Source organism: Hylobates moloch, unplaced genomic scaffold, assembly GCF_009828535.3.
Source record: "Hylobates moloch isolate HMO894 unplaced genomic scaffold, HMol_V3 SCAFFOLD_12, whole genome shotgun sequence".
Lineage (NCBI taxonomy): Eukaryota > Metazoa > Chordata > Mammalia > Primates > Hylobatidae > Hylobates > Hylobates moloch.
The window spans coordinates 105462150-105482054 of record NW_026652287.1 but is presented as its reverse complement, the minus strand read 5'-3'; the positions used below and the strand labels follow the sequence as shown (position 1 = coordinate 105482054).

The 19905-nt window shown below is 51.9% G+C and overlaps 1 protein-coding gene across 4 annotated transcripts; it reads right to left on the bottom strand.

The window, feature by feature from the left end:
• Positions 1–368: 368 nt before the first annotated feature.
• Positions 369–15765, bottom strand: ZNF584 (zinc finger protein 584). Of its 4 annotated transcripts, none has more exons than XM_058425253.1 (4): positions 9871–11192; positions 8923–9073; positions 3049–3171; positions 369–1876 (listed from the first exon to the last, which is right to left on the bottom strand). In XM_058425253.1, the coding sequence occupies exons 1-4, from the start codon at positions 9886–9888 to the stop codon at positions 900–902; spliced, it is 1269 nt and encodes a 422-aa protein (XP_058281236.1). In that variant the 5' UTR covers positions 9889–11192; the 3' UTR covers positions 369–899. The 4 variants fall into 4 exon arrangements, with proteins under 4 accessions (XP_058281236.1, XP_032027315.1, XP_058281238.1 ...); XM_032171424.2 differs by having other exon boundaries at positions 8923–9049; positions 9871–10042; XM_058425255.1 differs by lacking the exons at positions 8923–9073; positions 9871–11192 and adding an exon at positions 15506–15765.
• Between the last annotated feature and the right edge of the window lie 4140 nt (positions 15766–19905).

The window sequence follows — 19905 nt, the reverse complement described above, 5'->3', positions numbered from 1 at the left end:
CAATGAGCTAGGTTCACACTACTGCACTCCAGCCTGGGCGAAGACTGTGAGACCCTGTCTCTAAAAAAACTAGGCCAGGCGCAGTGGTTCCCAGCACTTTGGGAGGCCAAGGCAGGAGGATAGCTTGAGGCTCAGAGTTTGAGACCAGCTTGGGCAATACAGCAAGACCCTGTCTACAAATAAAAAAAAAAATTAGCCAGGTGTGATGGCACACACCTGTAGTGCCAGCTACTCAGGAGGCTGAAGCAGGAAGATCCCTTGAGACCAGCAGTTCAAGGCTGTGGTGAGCTATGATGGCACCACTGCATTCCAGCCTGGGCAACAGAATAAGACCATCTCAAAAAAAAAAAAAAAAAATTTTAAGCGGCTTAAACAATAAAGCCTTTATTACCACACGGTCCAGAGCAGTATGAGACAGTCCATGCTAGGGCATGACAAATACCATGTGTAATGTCAACCATGTCCATGAAAATGGTCAACCTTCCCAGGAAGCCCCAGCAGATACCAGCTCAGCTCCTCTGGCCAGAGGTGGGTCATGTCCACAGCTAAACCAGTCAGGGGTAGGGAATGAGGCCTGTTTTGGGCTCCACCATTAATGACTCTCTACTGTTTAGAGCAAGGAGCACAAGGTCTGCTGTCCCACTTGCTGTAGGGACCTTATGGGGTGGATAGAGGTGGATGGCGGTGGATAAACTGAGTGATGTGACACTGCCAACAGCCCCAGGCAAGTCAGAGTGCAATGTGGCTCCTGAAAGCTTCCCACACACTGGGCACACACGGGAACTCTCCCCGGGGTGGGTGTTGGGATGTACAAGGTTTAGCTTCTTTCAGATGGCACTCTCACGGCCACGCTCCTCAACCTCCTTTCTGGAATAAGACTTTTCCTGATGAACACGGTGCTAGCAGCTAATGACTTTCCCATGTGACCTGTCCTCCTGAGGCCTTTCTGGAGTATGGACTTTCTTGTGCTGAAGGAGGGTGGAACTATGTTTGAAGGCTTTCCCACACTCTGCACATTTATAAGACCTCTCTTCAGTGTGGAACTGCTGGTGCCGATTGCGGTAGGACCTGGTAGTGAAGGTTTTCCCACACAGGCTACATTCATAGGGCCGTTCCCCAGTGTGGACTTTCCAGTGCTGATAGAGGCCTGAACGGGTCACATAGCCTTTCCCACATTGCTTGCATTCAAAAGGCCTTTCTCCAGTGTGAACTCGCTGGTGAAGAATGAAGCTATTATTGTATTTAAAGAACTTCCCACATTCTGTACACTCATAGGGCCTTTCTCCAATGTGCACTTTCCGGTGCCGAATGAGGGTAGACAGAACACTGAAGGTTTTCCCACATTTGCTGCACTCATAAGGCCTTTCTCCAGTGTGAATCCTCTGGTGTAGAACAAGTGCATCTTTGCGGTTGAAGGTTTTACTACAGTCACTACACTTAAAAGGTTTTATACCTGTGTGAACCTTCTGGTGTTTCCTCAGCTTAGATGGGTAACTGAAGGTCTTCCCACACTCATTACACACATGGGCTGTTTCTCCAGTGTGAATTTTTCGGGGGTTAATATGAGTTGACTTCTCCTTGAAAGCACTTCTGCCTGTTGGGCATCTGAAGGGTCTCTCTTCAGAATGCGTTATCAGATGGTCAAGAAGGGCAAAGGCCTTTAAGAACACCTTCCCACAGTCACTGCATTTGAACAGCTTCTCTGCCACGTGGACTCCTTGCTGTTGCCCACAACTGGAACCAGGTGGGAAGGCTGCCCCATGCTCAGTGTGCCTTCTTGGTTTCCCCTCACTATGAGTGTCCTGGTGCTGGATGACTCTGTAGCTCTTCAGATGCTCAGGATGGGCTCTCTCATCCTCCACTCTACACAAACCATCTGAAAGCAGAGATGAATCTATTACTAAGAGTTGAACTAGAGGGAGGAGGTACCTTCATCACCAGTGCATGTCAGACACATCCAAAAGGACTCCACAGAACTGTTGAAAGGGCCAGGCATGGTGGCTCACGCCTGTAATCCCAGTGCTTTGGGAGGCCGAGGCGGGCAGATCACCTGAGGTCAGGAGTTCGAGACGAGCCTGACCAACACCACGAAACCCCATCTCTTCTAAAAATACAAAATTAGCCGGGTGTGGTGGCGCATGCCTGTAATCCCAGCTACTTGGGAGGCTGAGGCAGGAGGATCACTTGAATCTGGAGGCGGAGGTTGCAGTGAGCTGAGATCGTGCCATTGCACTCCAGCCTGGGCAGTAAGAGCAAAACTCCGTCTCAAAAAAAAAAAAAAAATTAGCTGGGCATGTTGGCAGGTGCCTGTAGTCCCAGCTACTCATGAGGCTGAGGCAGGAGAATGGCATGAATCCAGGAGGCAGAGGTTGCAGTGAGCTGAGATTGCACCATTGCACTCCAGCCTGGGCAATAAGAGCAAAACTCCATCTTAAAAAAAAAAAAAAAAAAAAATTGCTGAAAAGTTGCTAGGAAAGGTCAGGGTTGGGAAAGCCTGGCCCAACTGAATATGGCTCCACCAGACTATAGACTAAGGAAAACCTCAACTGAGATGAGGGCACAAGATAGGATGCAATGCAGGGAAGAGAGGTGGGGTCTCCAAGTCACTCCTCTGCAAAGGGTTCCAGCAGGGACTTGGCTGCTGGTGACAGCCAAGCACTATGAGGAGGCATGTGTCTAGTCCCAGCAAAATGTGATTCCAAAATAGTAGCTGGTGTTTAAGTATTAATTAAGGATTGGCTGAAGTTCAAATACCTGTTTAAGGATATGTGCACGTTTCAAGACACGCACTGAGTCGCCAGCAGTAGACAGCTCTGCACAGATACAGAGAAGGGCAATGAGGAGACACAGGCCAGAGAGGCAGGAACATGCAGGGCCCGAAAATCATGGTAGAGATGGCAGACTGCACAGTGTCCAGATAAGACAGGAAAGGTGGAAGGAAATAAGGTATGGTCGCTGCCCTCAACACCAAGGTATCAGTGTATGCAGGTACTCAGCATTCTGTGAGCCCACTGCTGAAACCAAGGTATTCCCCTCCACTCCACTTACCAAGACCAAAACCTCTCCTGGCTTCTGCTCTGCTGACTGGAGTCACATCCACCCAGCTGGGCACCCATGACTGTTCATCATCCTCCAGCTGGGTAAACACAGGGGATCTCGAAGGTGCAAGTCCTGTGGGTGACAGGTAGTAAAAGAAACAGGCTGGGCATGGTGGCTCATGCCTGTAATCCCAGCACTTTGGAAAGTGAGGTAGGAGATCGCTTAAACCCAGATGTTCGCAACCAGCCTGGGCAACACAGTAAGACCCCAGCTCTACAAAAAATATATTATTTTAATTAGCCAGGCATGATGGCATGCACCACCTGTAGTCCCAGTTACTGGGGAGGCCATAGTGAGAGGATTGCTTGAGCCTAGGAGGTCAAAGCATCAGTGAGTCACGATCACACCATTGCACTACAACCTGGGCAACAGAGTGAGACCCTGTCTCAAAAACAAACAGGCCAGGCACAGTGGCTCACGCCTGTAATCCCAGCACTTTGGGAGGCTGAGGTGGGAGGATCACGAGGTTAGGAGATCAAGACTATCCTGGCTAACACGGTGAAACCCCCCTTCTACTAAAAATACAAAAAATTAGCCAGGTGTGGTGGCGGGCACCTGTAGTCCCAGCTACTCGGCAGGCTTAGGCAGGAGAATGGCATGAACGTGGGAGGTGGAGCTTGCAGTGAGCTGAGATCACACCACTGCACTCCAGCCTGGACGACAGTGCGAGACTCCATCTCACAAACACAAATAAACAAACAAACAAAAAGAAAAAAAAAGCCTTTCTATGAAGCAAAACTGACATAACTGAAGAAACAGACTGTTCAGCATTAACAAAGATTGTAATTTTCCACCTTCAATAATGAATAGAACCACTAAGAAGAAAATGAACAAGGATGTAGTGGACTTGAACAACATGAAAACCAACTAGTCCTAACAGACATCTATAGAGCTTGCCACCTAACAACAGCAGGATATACATTGTCACATGCACATGGAACGGTCTTCAGAACGTACCATTTGCTAGGATATAAAATAAGCCTCGGCTGGGCACGGTGGCTCATGCCTGTAATCCCAGCACTTTGGGGGGCCAAGATGGGCAGATCATGAGGTCAGGAGATCGAGACCATCCTGGCTAACAAAGTGAAACCCCATCTCTACTAAAAATACAAAAAAAAATTACCCGGGCATGGTGGCGGGCGCCTGTAGTCCCAGCTACTCAGGAGGCTGAGGCAGGAGAATGGCGTGAACCCGGGAGGCAGAGCTTGCAGTGAGCTGAGATTGCGCAACTGCACTCCAGCCTGGGCGACACAGCAAGACTCTGTCTCAAAATAAATAAATAAATAAATAAATAAAGCCTCAGTAGATTTCAAAGGATTGTGAACCCAGGAGGCGGAGCTTGCAGTGAGCCGAGATTGTGCCACTGCACTCCAGCCTGGGTGACAGAGCGAGACTCCATCTCAAAAAAAAAAAAGAAAAGAAAAGAAAAACACAACAGGCCGGGCGGTGGCTCACGCCTGTAATCCCAGCACTTTGGTAGGCTGGGGTGGGTGGATCACCTGTGGTCAGGAGTTCAAGACCAGCCTGGCCAACATGGCAAAACCCCGTCTCTACCAAAAAAAAAACAAACCAAAAATTAGCCAGGCATGGTGGCACATGCCACTCGGGAGGCTGAGGCAGGAGAATCACTTGAACCTGGGGGGTGGAGGTTGCAGTGAGCCAAGATTGCACCACTGCACTCCAGCCTGGGTGGCATCAGACTCCATCTCAAAAAAAAAAAAAAATTAGCTGGGCATGGTGGCACATGCCTGTAATCCCAGCAACTCCGGAGGCTGAGGCAAGAGAATTTCTTGAACCCAGGAGGTAGAGATTGCACTGAGCCGAGATTGCGCCATTGCATTCCAGCCTGGGCAACAAGACTCCATCTCAAAAAGAAAAATTAAAAAAAGAAAAAAGAAAAAGAAAAAAAAAACCACAGCAAACAAAAAATTATGGGATGCAGAAAATGCAGAGCTTAGTGGGAACATTATGGCTATAACTACCCATATTTTAAAAGATCTCAAACCAATAACCTAACTTTACATCTCAAGGAACAAGAAGAAGAAAAACAAACCCAAAGATAGCAAGAGGAGGGAAATAATAAAAATTAGAGCAGAAACACATGAAACAGAGATTAGAAAAAGAGAATCAACAAACCAAAATTTGGTTCTTTGAAAAAATCAACAAAATTGGCAAACGTTTACCTAGAGTGACAAAAAACAGAGAGAAGACTCAATACTACTTCGAACAGGAATGGAAAAAGGACATCACTAGTAACCTTATAAAAATTAAAAAATAATGAAATACTATGTACGAATGTATGCCAACAAATTGGATAACTTAGATGAAATGGACAAACTCCCAAGTAGACACAAACTATCAAAACTAACTGTCAAGAAGAAATGGAAAATCTAAATACAAATGTAACAAAGAGGGTTTTCTTGTTGTTATTAAAAAACTTTCCCCCCAACACGCACACAACCCCAAGCCCTGATGGCTTCAAAGGTGAATACTAACAATACTGAAATAAGAATTAACACCAATACTTAACAAACTCTTCCAGAAAACGGAAGAGAAGGAAACATTCCCAACTCATCCATTGAGGTCAAAATTACCCTCATACTCAATACAGAGACATTATAAGAAAACTATACCACTGGCCGGGCGTGGTGACTCACACCTGTAATCTCAGCACTTTGGAGGCCGAGGCGGGCATATCACCTGAGGTCGGGAGTTCAAGACCACCCTGGCCAATATGGTGAAACCCCTGTCTCTACTAAAAATAATTAGCTGGGCATAGTGGTGCGCGCCTGTAATCCCAGCTACTCAGGAGGCGGAGGCAGGAGAATCACTTGAACCCAAGAGGTGGAGGTTGCAATGAGCCAAGATCGTGCCACTGAACTCCAGCCTGGGCAACAGAGTAAGACTCTGTCAAAAAAAAAAAAACAAGTATTATAAGCCATGACAGGGAATTTATCCCAGTAATGCAAGGTTGAACATATGAAAATCAATTACTGTTGGGAGGCTGACGGGGGCAGATCACAAGGTCAAGAGATCAAGACCATCCTTGCCAACATGGTGAAACCCCATCTCTACGAAAAATACAAAAATTAGCTGGGCGTGGTGGCGCGCGCCTATAGTCCCAGCTACTTGGGAGGCTGAGGCAGGAAAGTCACTTGAACCTGGGAGGTGGAGGTTGCAGTGAGCCGAGATCGCGCCACTCACTCCAGCCTGGTGACAGAACAAGGCTCCATCTCAAAAAAAAAAAGGCAATCAATTATTCTAATACGCTACGTTAACAGAAGAAAGGACAAAAATCACATGCTCATTTCATTAGACATTGGAAAAGCATTTGACAAAATCTAGTGACCTTTTTTTTTTTTTTTTTTTTTGAGACGAAGTTTTGCTCTTGTTGCCCAGGCTGGAGTGCAATGGAGCAATCTCAGCTCACTGCAACCTCCACCTCCCAGGTTCAAGCTATTCTCCTGCCTCAGCTTCCCAAGCAGCTGGGATTACAGGCATGTGCCACTGAACCTGGCTAATTTTGTATTTTTAGTAGAGACAGGGTTTCACCATGTTGACCACACTGGTCTTGAACTCCTGAGCTCAGGTAATCCACCTGCCTCACCCTCCCAAAATGCTGAAATTACAGGCATGAGCCACTGCACCTGCCCATGACTTTTCTTAATAAACACATTAAACGAACTAGAAAGAGAAGGGAACTTCCTCACCTGAAATGGGCATCTGCAAAAAAACCAACAGCCAACACCATACTTAACAGTGAAAGACTGAACACCCTCAAGACAGGGAACAAGGATGTCTCCTCTCCCCATTTCTACTGAATAAAGTACTGGAGGGTCTAGCTAGGTCAGTGAGGCAAAGGAAGAAGTAAAACTATCTCTATTCATAGACAGCATGATCTTATATATGGAAAATGGGAGGGAATCCACTAAAAAACTATTTGAACTAATAAACAGATTTAGTAATGCTACAGGATACAAGATTAGTATATGAAACCGATTATATGTCTACAACTAGCAATGAAGAATCCAAAATTAAGAAAACAATTCCATTTAAAATAGCATCAAGCCAGGTATGGTGGGTCATGCCTGTAATCCCAGCACTTTGGGAGGCCGAGGCGGGTGGATCATCTGAGGTCAGGAGTTCAAGACCAGCCTGGCCAACATGGAGAAACCCTGTCTCTACTAAAAATACAAAAATTAGCCAGATGTGGTGGCACGCGCCTGTAGTCCCAGCTACTCGGGAGGCTGAGGCAGGAGATTCACTTGAATCCAGGAGGCAGAGGTTGCAGTGAGCCAAGATCAGGCCACTGCACTCCAGCCTGGGTGACAGAGTGAGACTCCGTCTCAAAAAAAAAAGCATCAAAAAGAATAAAGTACTTAGGAATAAATTTAACGAAAAAAGTACCTTTGTGGCCGGGCTCAGTGGCTCACGCCTGTAATCCCAGCACTTTGGGAGACTGAGGTGGGTGGATCACGAGGTCAGGAGATCGAGACCATGGTGAAACCCCATCTCTACTAAAAATACAAAAAATTAGCCGGGTGTGGTGGTGGGCGCCTGTAGTCCCAGCTACTTGGGAGGCTGAGGCAGGAGAATGGCGTGAACCCAGGAGGCGGAGCTTGCAGTGAGCCGAGATCGTGCCACTGCACTCCAGCCTAGGCGACAGAGCGAGAGCCTGTCTAAAAAAAAAAAAAAAAAGGCCGGGCGCGGTGGCTCACGCTTGTAATCCCAGCACTTTGGGAGGCCGAGGCGGGCGGATCACGAGGTCAGGAGATCGAGACCACGGTGAAACCCCGTCTCTACTAAAAAATACAAAAAATTAGCCGGGCGTGGTGGCGGGTGCCTGTAGTCCCAGCTACTCGGAGAGGCTGAGGCAGGAGAATGGCGTGAACCCGGGAGGCGGAGCTTGCAGTGAGCCGAGATTGCGCCACTGCACTCCAGCCTGGGCGACAGAGCGAGACTCCGTCTCAAAAAAAAAAAAGAAGAAGTATCTTTGTACACTGATAATACAAAACATTGAAAATAAAAGAGCTAAATAAATGAAAACATATCCCATGTTCATTGACCTAAAGATTTAATATTAAGATGGCAATATTGGCTGGGCGCAGTGGCTCACGCCTGTTATCCCAGCACTTTGAGAGGCCAAGGCAGGCAGATCACGAGGTCAGGAGTTCAAGACCAGCCTGGCCAACATAGTGAAACTCCATCTCTACTAAAAATACAAAAATTAGCCAGGCATGGTGGCACGAGCCTGCAGTCCCAGCTACTCGGGAGGCTGAGGCAGGAGAATCACTTGAACCTTCCGCCTGGAGGCAGAGGTTGTGGTGAGCCAAGACTGCGCCACCGCACTCCAGCCTGGGCAACAGAGCGAGGCTCTGTCTCAAAAAACACGTATATATATATATTCCCCAAACTGTTCTGATTAAAATTCATGGGTCAAGGCTGGCCCAGGGAGGTCCCTGTAAAATTTCTTTTGTAGGAAGGCAAAACCGGGAGCACAGAGAAGCCATGTCTTCAAGAGAGTCGCATGGCCAGGAAAAGGCAGAGCTTGGTGGGATTTGGTGGGCAAACTATGAAACATCTGACTCCCAAAACCTGCTCCTGGGGCAAGAGGTGTTGAGGCTGCCAACGGCATTGCTCAGAGAAAGGCAGGGAAAGAGCACACCGCCGAGTCCCACTGCCGAGTCCCACCACCCACAACACCTACAACAGGAAATCTGGGAAGGAAAGAGCCCCCATGGTCTGGCTTCGTTATGGACAGAACTTCACATGGGGAAAATGCGGGGGTAGTCAGTGTGCTGGGGGACAGTGTAAGAGACTTACCCAGTGAGCTAACGAGTGCAAAGTTCTCCAGCATCACATCCCGGTATAGGCCCTTCTGGGTCACATTAAGGAGCCCCCACTCCTCCCTGGAGAAATATACCGTCACATCCTCAAACATCACCAAGCCCTGCAATGATGGGTCCAACTGAGCCTTGGGGTCAATGATGGGCAGAAAAAAAACAACCAAAATATGGACAGAGGGACATATTCAGGCCCTTGACCTGTATCTCAGGGTCCTATCACATCTCCCCCTGACATTATCTTTCCCTATGAGCCCCAGACCCTTCCCCACCTTACTCCCTACACATACCCTTACACCTTCCTTCCATCCCAGAGGAATATCAGAGCTGCTGGTGTTATTGATGTTTCTGGTGTTACTACTGGAAACTGTGTCCAGCCCAAAGGGACATCAGGCTGGTGACCAGACTGATCCCATCTATGTGCAGGGCCAAGCGCACAGGCTCCACTCCATCTCCTGCCTGCCAATTCCAGTCCCAGAGATCACACCTCTCAGACGCAACCAAACCTATGCTCATCCTTCTCCCTTAGGTCTCAAGTACCTGGTCCCAGGGTCCAGTTTGCCTCCTGCTCAACAAGCACAAAACTGGACAACAGAATGCCTAAAACTCTGCACCCTCAGCACAACCTCCCCAGTTTACCGTATAGGCAATTGCCTGGCCTTCCACACGCCGTTCTGCACATGCGCCTCCAAGAGTGCCTGGCACAGCAACTACGACCCCCTACTGTCCCAGTCCTGCGGCACATCTCCAATGGCTCCCACTGCCAAGGGCATGCCCCAGCCCTGCATCAAAGACCTCCCCCTGGAATCATACGCAGATCTCCGAGATTTCCATACGCAGATCTCCTGCCCTCCTCCAACTCTGCCCTGGCACACGCCGCCCCCCACCTGGCGGCCCCCCTCATTCCTCGGAGGCATCCTCTGCTCACCTCCGCCTCCCCGGCCATTGGACCGTGCGGGCAGAACCCGTGGCCTGGACCCACGGCCTCAGCCGAAACGCGTCCCGGGCGCGGAAACCCTCGGCCGCCGTGGAACCTTCCCGGGAAGCTCTCCCCGCGCGGGTGAAATGCGTCCGAAGACAGGGAACCGCTTCCCGGAGCCGCGGGGAAGGAGGACGGTACGGAAGCCCGGGAGACCCACGGCGCCTGTCCGCGAGCGACAAATCTGAGGAAGATGGAGCCACTCGCCGGTGGGACACGGCGCGTGGAAGGCGCGGCAAGTGTCCCTGCCCTTCACCTCGCCCAGGGGATCGCGAGGAAGTCACCCCGGCCCACGCAGAGCTGCCTGAGGCGCCGGGACAGTCTTCCCGCCGAGGACTGCGGACTGCCGGGCAACGCCGGAACTCCCGGAACTCCCGTGGCCCGCGCCTCCCCTAGCTCGGCGCCCCTCACGCCGCGACCTCCATTCCCGGCTCTCCTCGCGGCGCGGCTGGGTCGTTGCCAAGGCGATAAGGGAGGGCGCCGCTAGCTCCTGAAGCGGGGCGTGAACTACATTTCCCATAAGGAGCCTCGACGTGGGGCCGTTCAGACTTGGCCAATGGCGGCCCAGGAACGGGAACGTTCGGGCGGGCCCTGCGTGGGGTGGGGCTTCCGGCGCCGGCTTTCGGCGCTGGCTTTGGGGCGGTTTGCGGCAGTGGGATCGCTGGGCGGTGTGCGGTGTGCGGTGTGCGGTGTGGGGGAGATTCCGCTGGTCCGCAGAAACGAGCGAAGGCGCGAGAGTCGGAAAGTTCTGCCTCAGTGACCTGTACGCGTCCTAGCCGCTGTGAATGTTGCTGAGCCCCGGTGACCTCACAGTGGAGGGGGCGGCCCCGTGACCGCGCCGCGCGTGGGCGTTCGCCAGGGCCTCCGCAGAAGCCTGCCTGTGCCCGCAACCGCCCCGAAATCCTCTCCCTGGCACCGTGTCCGCTTTACGGAGCCCGAGGCAAGGCTCAGAAAAACGTCCCAGCCAAAAACATGGTACATGCCTGTCATCAGGCAAGTCTTCAAAGAGCGGCTGGGACCAGGGGCCTAGGGACCTCGTTTAGAGGCGGCTTCAGGGGAAGGTCAGCAGTTGTGTTTCAGTTGTGTTGGGTTTTCGGCGCCCCACAATGCGGGCGACGTATGGGCCACAGGTGTGGATGCCAGGGACAGGTCGCCCTGCACACGGCCGAGGCACGGTAGGCTGGTAGTCTACCCCATATCACGCCATGGTGATCTCAGGTTTGGGGGCCTGGGAGAGGAGAGTGAGTACATGGCTGAGTACGTCAGACACGGGGTCAAGGACAAATGAGGGGCGGACGCTGTCAGGAGAATAGCCAGGCTCCTGGGTGTCCTGCGCTGAATTCAGACGCGTTCATGTTAGAGCAGGTGGGCCTGCGTCCTCCCGCACGAACGGAGTTCTTAGGCAAGGTCCAGAGGAGCTTCTACCTGAGAGTGATGCTGGAGAACTTTGCACTCAGTGCTGGGTCAGACCACTGGCACCGTCACTCTCCCCAGCCTGAACTCTGGTTTTTTTCCTCTGCTCTTTCCACGTTCCCCTTGGAAGTCGCTGTTGGTCGTGGCACTGAGGCCCAGATCATGCCACCTTCTCTAACAAGTGGCTGAGTGGACACCCCACACATTCTACCCAAGGGCCGTGAGTGGCCAAGATCGGGGCTCAGAAGTCTCTGCATCTTCACAGCTGGTCACGTTCAGCTCGGTCACTTCCTGTAAGATTCCAGGCACTGCATGCACTGACATGGGTGCGTGTGGGGCCACTGGGTCCTGCCCTGGGAGCCTTCCCGGGATGTTCATTTTGTGCAGTTCTGTTTGTCTTGGAGTAAGGATTATTATCGCTTGCTGGGGTCATGGTGTTTTGGCCTCTCCTGAGCTGGACTCTCAAAAACTCATCATCCTTCATACGTCTGAAGGCTTCTACATTCCCACCAGCAGGTGGACCACATGAACTCAAAACTAGTTGTGGCAGAGGGACCCTGAAGAGATCTACCCCTGGTGAATGCCCCCAGGAGTGGGCTGTTCTCACACCTGGTGCCCAGCCTGTGCCCTCGCAGGTCTTGGTGCCTCCACTCAGCTCCCCAATTCCAGTCTTCTGGCCATGCCCCGCTGTGTCCCTTTCTCTCTCCTTAGTGCCTAGCTGTGCAATGTTTGCCTCTCCTTAACATGTCCTCAGCTGACCCCATATCCTCAGATAGTCCTTGCAACCCTGTTCCTCAGTGACACCTGTGTATTCTCTCCAGTGGAGACACAGGTGGGACGCCCCCAAGCTCATGGTACATGCCTGTCATCAGTACCCCTGGACTGTCATGGTGGGTCAGTCTGCCCTAGGCTGGACTGACGAGCCTGTTCATTCTCCACAGGATTGCCCTTTACAGTTCATGGGTTCCCCCAACTGGAGTGCAGACAAGAGCACTGATTGATGGACCAGGTAGACTTGAAACCAGGAATAGCACAAGTTAGCACAAGTTATCAAAGAGGCTCAGCCGTGGACATTGCAAGCTGGGGATGGAAGTAACCCTGGAGTTGAGCTGTTCTCACACCTGGTGTCTGAGTTATACCCCTGGTGTCTGGGTACCAAGGTCACTAGTCTTGCCACTTTTCTATGTTCCTGATCCCCTACTAAACAGTCCACCTTTTCGCCTACTTCCCCTGACTCCTATACCCTGTCCCCCACTTGTCCCCTCTTTCTGCCTAGTTTGAAGACACTGGTCATCCCATAACATGTCCTGGGCTAATACATATCCTCAAATCGTTCTTGAAAATCTGTTCCTCTGTGAGATGGGCCTGATCTCTCCCATGGGTGGAGCAGAGGAGTAGAGGGTCCAGGGCCTGAGTCTCCCATAGGCTAAGTATTTGCCCTGAGTCATAAAGCTGGTGGGAGGCAGTGCTACAGCTTGATTCCAGTAAGTCTCAGACCAAAGTTATCTCTTAACCACTTACCTTTCCTGGGCTTAACAGCTCATTATGTTTTTCCTGGCACTGCTTCATTGGACCTCATTTTAGTTTCTTCTTCCTTTTTTCTTTTTGAGACGGAGTCTTGCTCTGTCACCCAGGCTGGAGTGCAGTGGCATGATCTCACAGCAACCTCTGCCTCCCGGGTTCAAGCAATTCTCCTGCCTCAGCCTCACGAGTAGCTGGGACGACAAGCGCGTGCCACCACACTCGGCTAATTATTGTATTTTTAGTAGAGTTGGGGTTTCACCATTTTGGCCAGGATGGTCTCCATCTCCTGACCTCATGATCCGCCCACCTCAGCCTCCCAAAGTGCTGGGATTACAGGCATGAGCTACCGCACCCGGCCTATTTGTTAACATTTTAAAATGAGTATTAGTACATTATTAACTAAACCCATATTGTACATCATATGGGTTTTCACAAATGCATAAACTCATGTATCCACCATTACAATATAGTACAAAATACTTTCACTGCCCCCCAAAATTACTTGTGCTACTATTCATTCCCCCCTCCCTCCCTCCCACTGAGCCCCTGGCAGTCACTGCTTTACTGTCTCTATAGCTTTACCTTTTCCAGAATGTCATAAACTTGTAATCATACAGTATGTAGCTTTCTCAGTCTGGCTTCTGTCACTTACCAATATGCATTTCAGACTCTTCCATGCCTTTCATAACTTGGTAGCACAGTTAATTTTATTGCTGAATGATATTCCATTGTGTGGATGTAACACAGATTAGCCATTTATCGGGCCGGGCGCGGTGGCTCACGCTTGTAATCCCAGCACTTTGGGAGGCCGAGGCGGGCGGATCACGAGGTCAGGAGATCGAGACCACAGTGAAACCCCGTCTCTACTAAAAATACAAAAAATTAGCCGGGCGTGGTGGCGGGCGCCTGTAGTCCCAGCTACTCGGAGAGGCTGAGGCAGGAGAATGGCGTGAACCCGGGATGCGGAGCTTGCAGTGAGCCGAGATCGCGCCACTGCACTCCAGCCTGGGCGACAGAGCGAGACTCTGTCTCAAAAAAAAAAAAAAAAAAAAAAAAAAGATTAGCCATTTATCTGTTGAAGGACATCTGGGTTGATTCAAGTTTTGAGCAATTATGAATAAAGCTGCTATAATAATTTGTGTGGTTTTCACATGGACATAAGTTCTCAACTCATTTGTGCAAATACCCAGGAGTGTGATTGCTGTATCATATGGTAAGACTATATTTAACTTTTTGTAAGAAACTGCCAAACTGTCTTCCAAAGTGGCTATACCATTTTGCCTTTCTACCAGCAGTATTCGAGAGTTCCCATTGCCTCATAACCTTGGTAGCATATGGTGCTATCAGTGTTTTGCATTTTAGCCATTCTAATAGATGTATAGTAGTATCTCATTATTGTTTCAATTTGCCATTCCCTAATGGCATATGATGTGTAGCATATTTTCATGTGCCTATTTACCAGCTATGTATCTATTTTTCTTAGGTGAGGGGTCTGTTCAGACCTATGGCCTTTTTTTTTTTTTGAGACGCAGTTTCGCTCTTTTTGCCCAGGCTGGAGTGCGATGGTGCGATCTCGGCTTGCCGCAACCTCCGCCTCCCGAGTTCAAGCGATTCTCCTGCCTCTCAGCCTCCCAAGGAGCTGGGATTACAGGCATGTGCCACCACGCCCAGCTAATTTTGTATTTTTAGTACAGATGGGGTTTCTCCATGTTGGTCAGGCTGGTCTCGAACTCCTGACCTCAGGTGATCCACCCACCTGGGCCTCCCAAAGTGGTGGGATTACAGGCGTGAGCCACCGCGCCCAGCCTAGAATTGTACACTCAAAATGGGCAAATTTTATGGTATGTAAATTATTTTTTAAAAAATCTGTGATGTTTTGAAAGAACAAGTAGATGTCTGGGAGATTCTTTGGAGAAGTCCAGTACTTAATGTGAAGTTTTCCACAACGATAAAAATGAAAGCACCCATCCCCCTGGTGGGGGGATATAGATCACAGGTAGCTTGTGGCCCCTCTTGGGCACTTCTCCCACCACCCTCTGCTCTTTCTGCAGAGGCTTACAGAGCAGAGGAAACCCCAACCTAGGGCGAGATTCCCAGCTTTGCCACGCCAAGCCGGGCCCCAGGGGAGCCAGTGCGAACCCTAGTCTCTTCCCTGGGATGAGAGGACCTCAGGACTAACCAGGTCTGCAGGTAGGTGTGGGGTTAGAGCGGATCAACTATGTGATCCTATAAACCTATGTTCGAATTTGACCGCATTTTAAAAAACACTTCCCCCCCTGCAAACGGAGTCTCTCGCTCTGTCGCCCAGGTTGGAGTGCAGTGGCGCGATTTCGGCTCACTGAAGCCTCCGCCTCCCGGCTTCAAGCGATTCTCCTGCCTCAGCCTCCCGAGTGGTTAGGACTACAGGCGCCCGCCATCACGTCCGGCTAAAAAAAAACAAACAAAAAAAACTTTTTTTTTTTGAGAAGGAGTCTCACTTTATATAGGATCCTCACGTTATACTATGTGTTTGGATCTGCGTTAAAATGTATTCATAACTATATGATCTGTACTCACAGTCACCGCCCCCAGACAACTGAAGCCCGCGGGGCCGGGGACAAAACGCGTGAGGGCGCTCGAAGGGACTGGTCTCTCGCTTGCTGCTCACCTAAGGCCCGCAGCCTCCTGTCCCCCATCCTGGGGTCCCGCGGCCTCGAGTCACAACCTTGGGCCCCACAGCCTCGCTCTGCGCGCCGCAGCCTTTCCTCTCGCTAGCGCCATCGGAGTGCTGGTGCTCACTGTTCTCAGCACTCGCTCCCCGAGTTCCCCGCGGTTCCAGCGCCTGACGCATTCTCCGGCGCAACGTGGTCGTCATGGCAACGCCGGCCTCGGGTCCCTGATTGGCCGTCGAGTCTGGCGCGCCTTCCCTGCCTCACTTACTAGAGCTGCGGCGCGGAGGCGGCGCGCGCGCACCACAGGCGGGATGAGTTGTTATGGCGACCAGAGTCCCGCCTCTTCAGCCCTACATAGGGCCTCCGATTGGTCCGCGCTTCCCCGAAGGCCTCTCCGCATTCTGGGCGGGGCCCGCCCGAGGCATGAGGAGGGGGAAGGCAGGGCCGTGACTATGAGGGCGGGGGAGAGAACTGCGGCTGTGATCTGGGGAAGGGGGAAACCCAAGGATGCCAGCACGTGCGGTTGAGGTGAGAAGGGATCTTGCAGAACGCTTCCAGGACCCAGATTCGAATGCACGCCCTGCCCAGCTGGTCAGCCTCAGTTTCCCTATCTGTCAGTCTGGACAGTGATGCTCCCAGCGTCCGGCGAAGCCCCGCTCTTGGCCCTTGGTCCCTCGGCCTGATCACAAGAGGGTGCCGCGACGGCCGGGGACGGGTCTGGCGTGGGCAGGGACCTCTTCGACCCTCATTGAAGAAAGAATGGCGGAACCCGAAAACCGGGCCCTGGCGTCCCTCCTGCAAGGTGGGGAGGAGAGCTGGACCGCAGGATTTGGGAAGGGCTTGGGGAGCAGGGCCCCCTGAGCGTGGCGGGGGAGGCAGTGCTACCAGAACCATGGTTCGGTTGGCTCAGCCGCCTGGACCTCATCTGCTCCCTGAGGTTGGTCTTTGCTCCGCACCCTGGTGCGGCCTGGTACACAGAAGGCGCTCAGTAAACACTTGCGGATGAAGGAAAAAGAGAATTTATTGTTGTCCATTTACAGAAAAGAGAATCAAAGCTGTCTCGTGCTGGGCCCTCTGGCACCCGGCTTCACAAGCACCCAGGCCTGCCAGGAGGAGCAAGTCTGGGGCCGAAGCGCCAAGGGGCAGGGTGTACAGCAGTGATGGGGTGGGCAGAGAGAGGCTAGGAGGGCACAACTCCAGCTCTGGAGAAAGAGGAGATTGGCTGAGGCTGGGCAAGGGTGGGAGGCGTCCCCCTGGGTGGTTTCAGGCAACCCCTTTGTTTGAAGGCAGTGGGTAGGCAGGCAGACACCAGGCACCAAGGTGGTAATCAGCAGACCAGATGCTCAGCAACTCCTAGGCTCAGTCATCAGCCTCATTTTACTGCAAGAGAGAATGAGGCCTCTGGCTCCAAGCTGGTAGAGTGCAGAAGCCACAAAAGCCCCTAGGAGCGAGCTGGTTAAGACAGAGAATGGGGCCAGCCCCACCCCTGGCCTCCCCAGTCCTCCTGTATTTGTGCTGCCTATGCTACTGGCCTCAATGCCAGCTCCTGAGCATCCTTTAGGATACAGCTCTCTCCTCCAGGCAGCCTTCCTGGACCACCCTCAGGCACCGAACATCCTCTCCCTCTTCTGTGCAACACCAGGCAAGGGCCCCTTTCTGACCCCCCTGCTTGGCCCGTCTGGGTCAGATCTACTATTGCACACCCCCACACCCCTAGGGTGGGTGGGAGAGGGAAGCAATGAGGAAGATCTCTGAGACCCTATGGTAGGCAGAATAATGGCCTCCCAACATATCCTGGTCCGAATCCCTGGAACTTGTGAATCTTTTACCTGACACCACAAAATGGACTTTGCAGGTGTGATTAAATTAATGATCATGAGATGGGGAGACTATCTTGGATTATCCGGGTGGGCGCTATGTACTTGTAGTGTCCTTATAAGTGAAAGAGGGAGGCAGGAGGGTCAGAGAGATCTGAAGATGCTGCACTGCTGGCTTTGAAGGAGCCAGGAGCCAAGGAATGCAGCCCTAGAAGCTGGAAAAACTAAAGAAGTGAATTCTCTCTTAGCGTCTCTAGAAAGAACTAGCCCTGTGGGGTAGTTCGCAACTTTAGCCCAGTGAAACTAATGGACTTCTGGACTGCAGAACTGCAAGATAATAAGTGTGTGTTTAGCCAGGCATGGTGGCCCGTGCCTGTAATCCCAGCACTTTGGGAGGCTGAGGTGGGTAGATTACTTGAGACCAAGAGTTCAAGACCAGCCTGGCCAACATGGTGAAACCCCGTCTCCATTACAAATACAAAAAGCTGGTCGTGGTGGCAGGCGCCTGTAATATCAGCTACTTGGGAGACTGAGGCAGGAAAATGGTTTGAACCCAGGAGGCAGAGGTTGCAGTGAACCGAGGTTGCGCCACTGCACTCCAGCCTGGGCTACAGAGCGAGACTCTGTCTCAAAATAAATAAATAAATAAATAAAATAAGGCCGGCTGCGGTGGCTCAGGCCTGTAATCCCAGCACTTTGGGAGGGCGAGGCAGGCAAATCACGAGGCCGGGAATTTGAGATCAGCCTGGCCAACATAGTGAAACCCCGTCTCTACTAAAAATACAAAAATTAGCCAGGCATGGTGGCGAGTGCCTGTAATCCTAGCTACTTGGGAGACCGAGGCAGGAGAATCGCTTGAACCCGGGAAGCGGAGGTTGCAGTAAGCCAAGATCACACCACTCCACTCCAGCTCGGGCGACAGAGTGAGACTCCGTTTCAAAAATAAATAAATAAAAATAAACGCGTGTTCTAAAGAATTAAGTTGGGGGTATTTTGTCACAGCAGCCAGAGAAAATGAATAGACCACCAACTCTGCTGCTGTCTGACCAGGTTTCTTCCCTATGAGGCTAGGCTGTGGCTGCACGGTGACCCAGTACACTGTTCCCAGCCCCTGTGGGTGACATCGGCATGTGTGTGTGGGCAAGAACTGGTCTGGGAAGACACACTATGGACTCCTTAGTGTTCCTCCTCTGGCTCCCACCAGGAAGCAGCAGCTCACACCAGAGCTAGCTCTAGACAGTCCTGGGCCCAGGGTGCATTCCCAGGCTGCCTGGGTCACCTGCAATTCTGTCACTCCTTTGTTTGGCACCTACTGTATGCTGGTGCTGAGGACACACGTAAACAAATCAAACAGGAGCCTCCAGCCACATAGAAGTCACGTTTCTCTTTGGAACATGCTGGGTGCCCATTCCCAAAACACAGCATGGAACATGCTGGGTGCCCATTCCCAAAACACAGCACTCCATCCCAGAGTGAGGTGAGGCAGGATGGGGGTGGGGGTGCAGGGCCTGGGAGGAAACAGAAGCCCCAGGTTCAGTCTGCACAGAGAATAGCTGCCATCTACCCCCACAACTAACCCAGGAAGGCTTCTGGGAGGAAGAGTACAGGAGCCCATACGCTACCTTCCCTGGAGGCTGCTGTCTATTGGGAAGGCTCAAGGTTCACCTTGAGGCACAAGAAAGGAGGCTGGGCGGGACAGATGGAGCCCTGGAGGAAGAAGTGCAGTAACCGGCACCAAGATATTAATCGGGGGTGATGGGGATTCTGATGGCCAGGGAAAGGGACTAGGATCCCTCTGGCTAACCAATGAGGTCCAAGACTCCCACCCCCACCATTGTCTGCCTCTGTCTGACCCCTGGGGTGTTGTTGACCTCTCTGAGCCATCATGAGCACAGCTGCACCACAGCATATTGGGAAGATCCTAGAAGCCACGACCCAGGGGGAAGTGGAGGCTCCCAGAGCACTTTGGGACTTAGGATTGGGGCAGGAGCCAGTCTTTAAGGCTCAAGTTCCCCCTCAGCCCTGGCCAGCGCACCGTGTTACTTCAAGCCTGAGCCCCAGCCCCAACCGGGTGTGCAGAATGGCAACTCTACAACCGGGACCCGCATGTAGACAGCTGGAGCCCACCCAGGCCCAGCCTGCAGGCAGTAGAAAACAAACTCCACAGATGGGTGGAGTGGTAGGACGTCCCCTGCAATGAGCCAGTTGGGGAGGAGGTGACCAGGGAATAATAGCAGCAGCAGCTCTGCCCTCCAAAGATAGGCGGGCCCCTGCCACCTATGGCCAATCCGAAGGATGAGTGGTTTGGCCTCCAGTGCTAGCAAAGACGCTCCCCCAGGAATCTGTGGTGAGGATGACTGGCGGCACTCCCAGCAGGACCCGTTCAAGGATCCGTGTGGGGCTGCCCCTGGCTGGGCACCTGCATGGATGTCAGTCCGGGGTGTCCACAGCTAGACTCCTACAAGGGATGAGGATCAGGGATGCTTCCAACTGCACCCCCACGGAGTAGGGGTTGCAGAGCAGGAGCAAGCCCCAGCAAGAGCCTTATGGAGGTCACGGTCAGGGCACCCTCCGCTGGA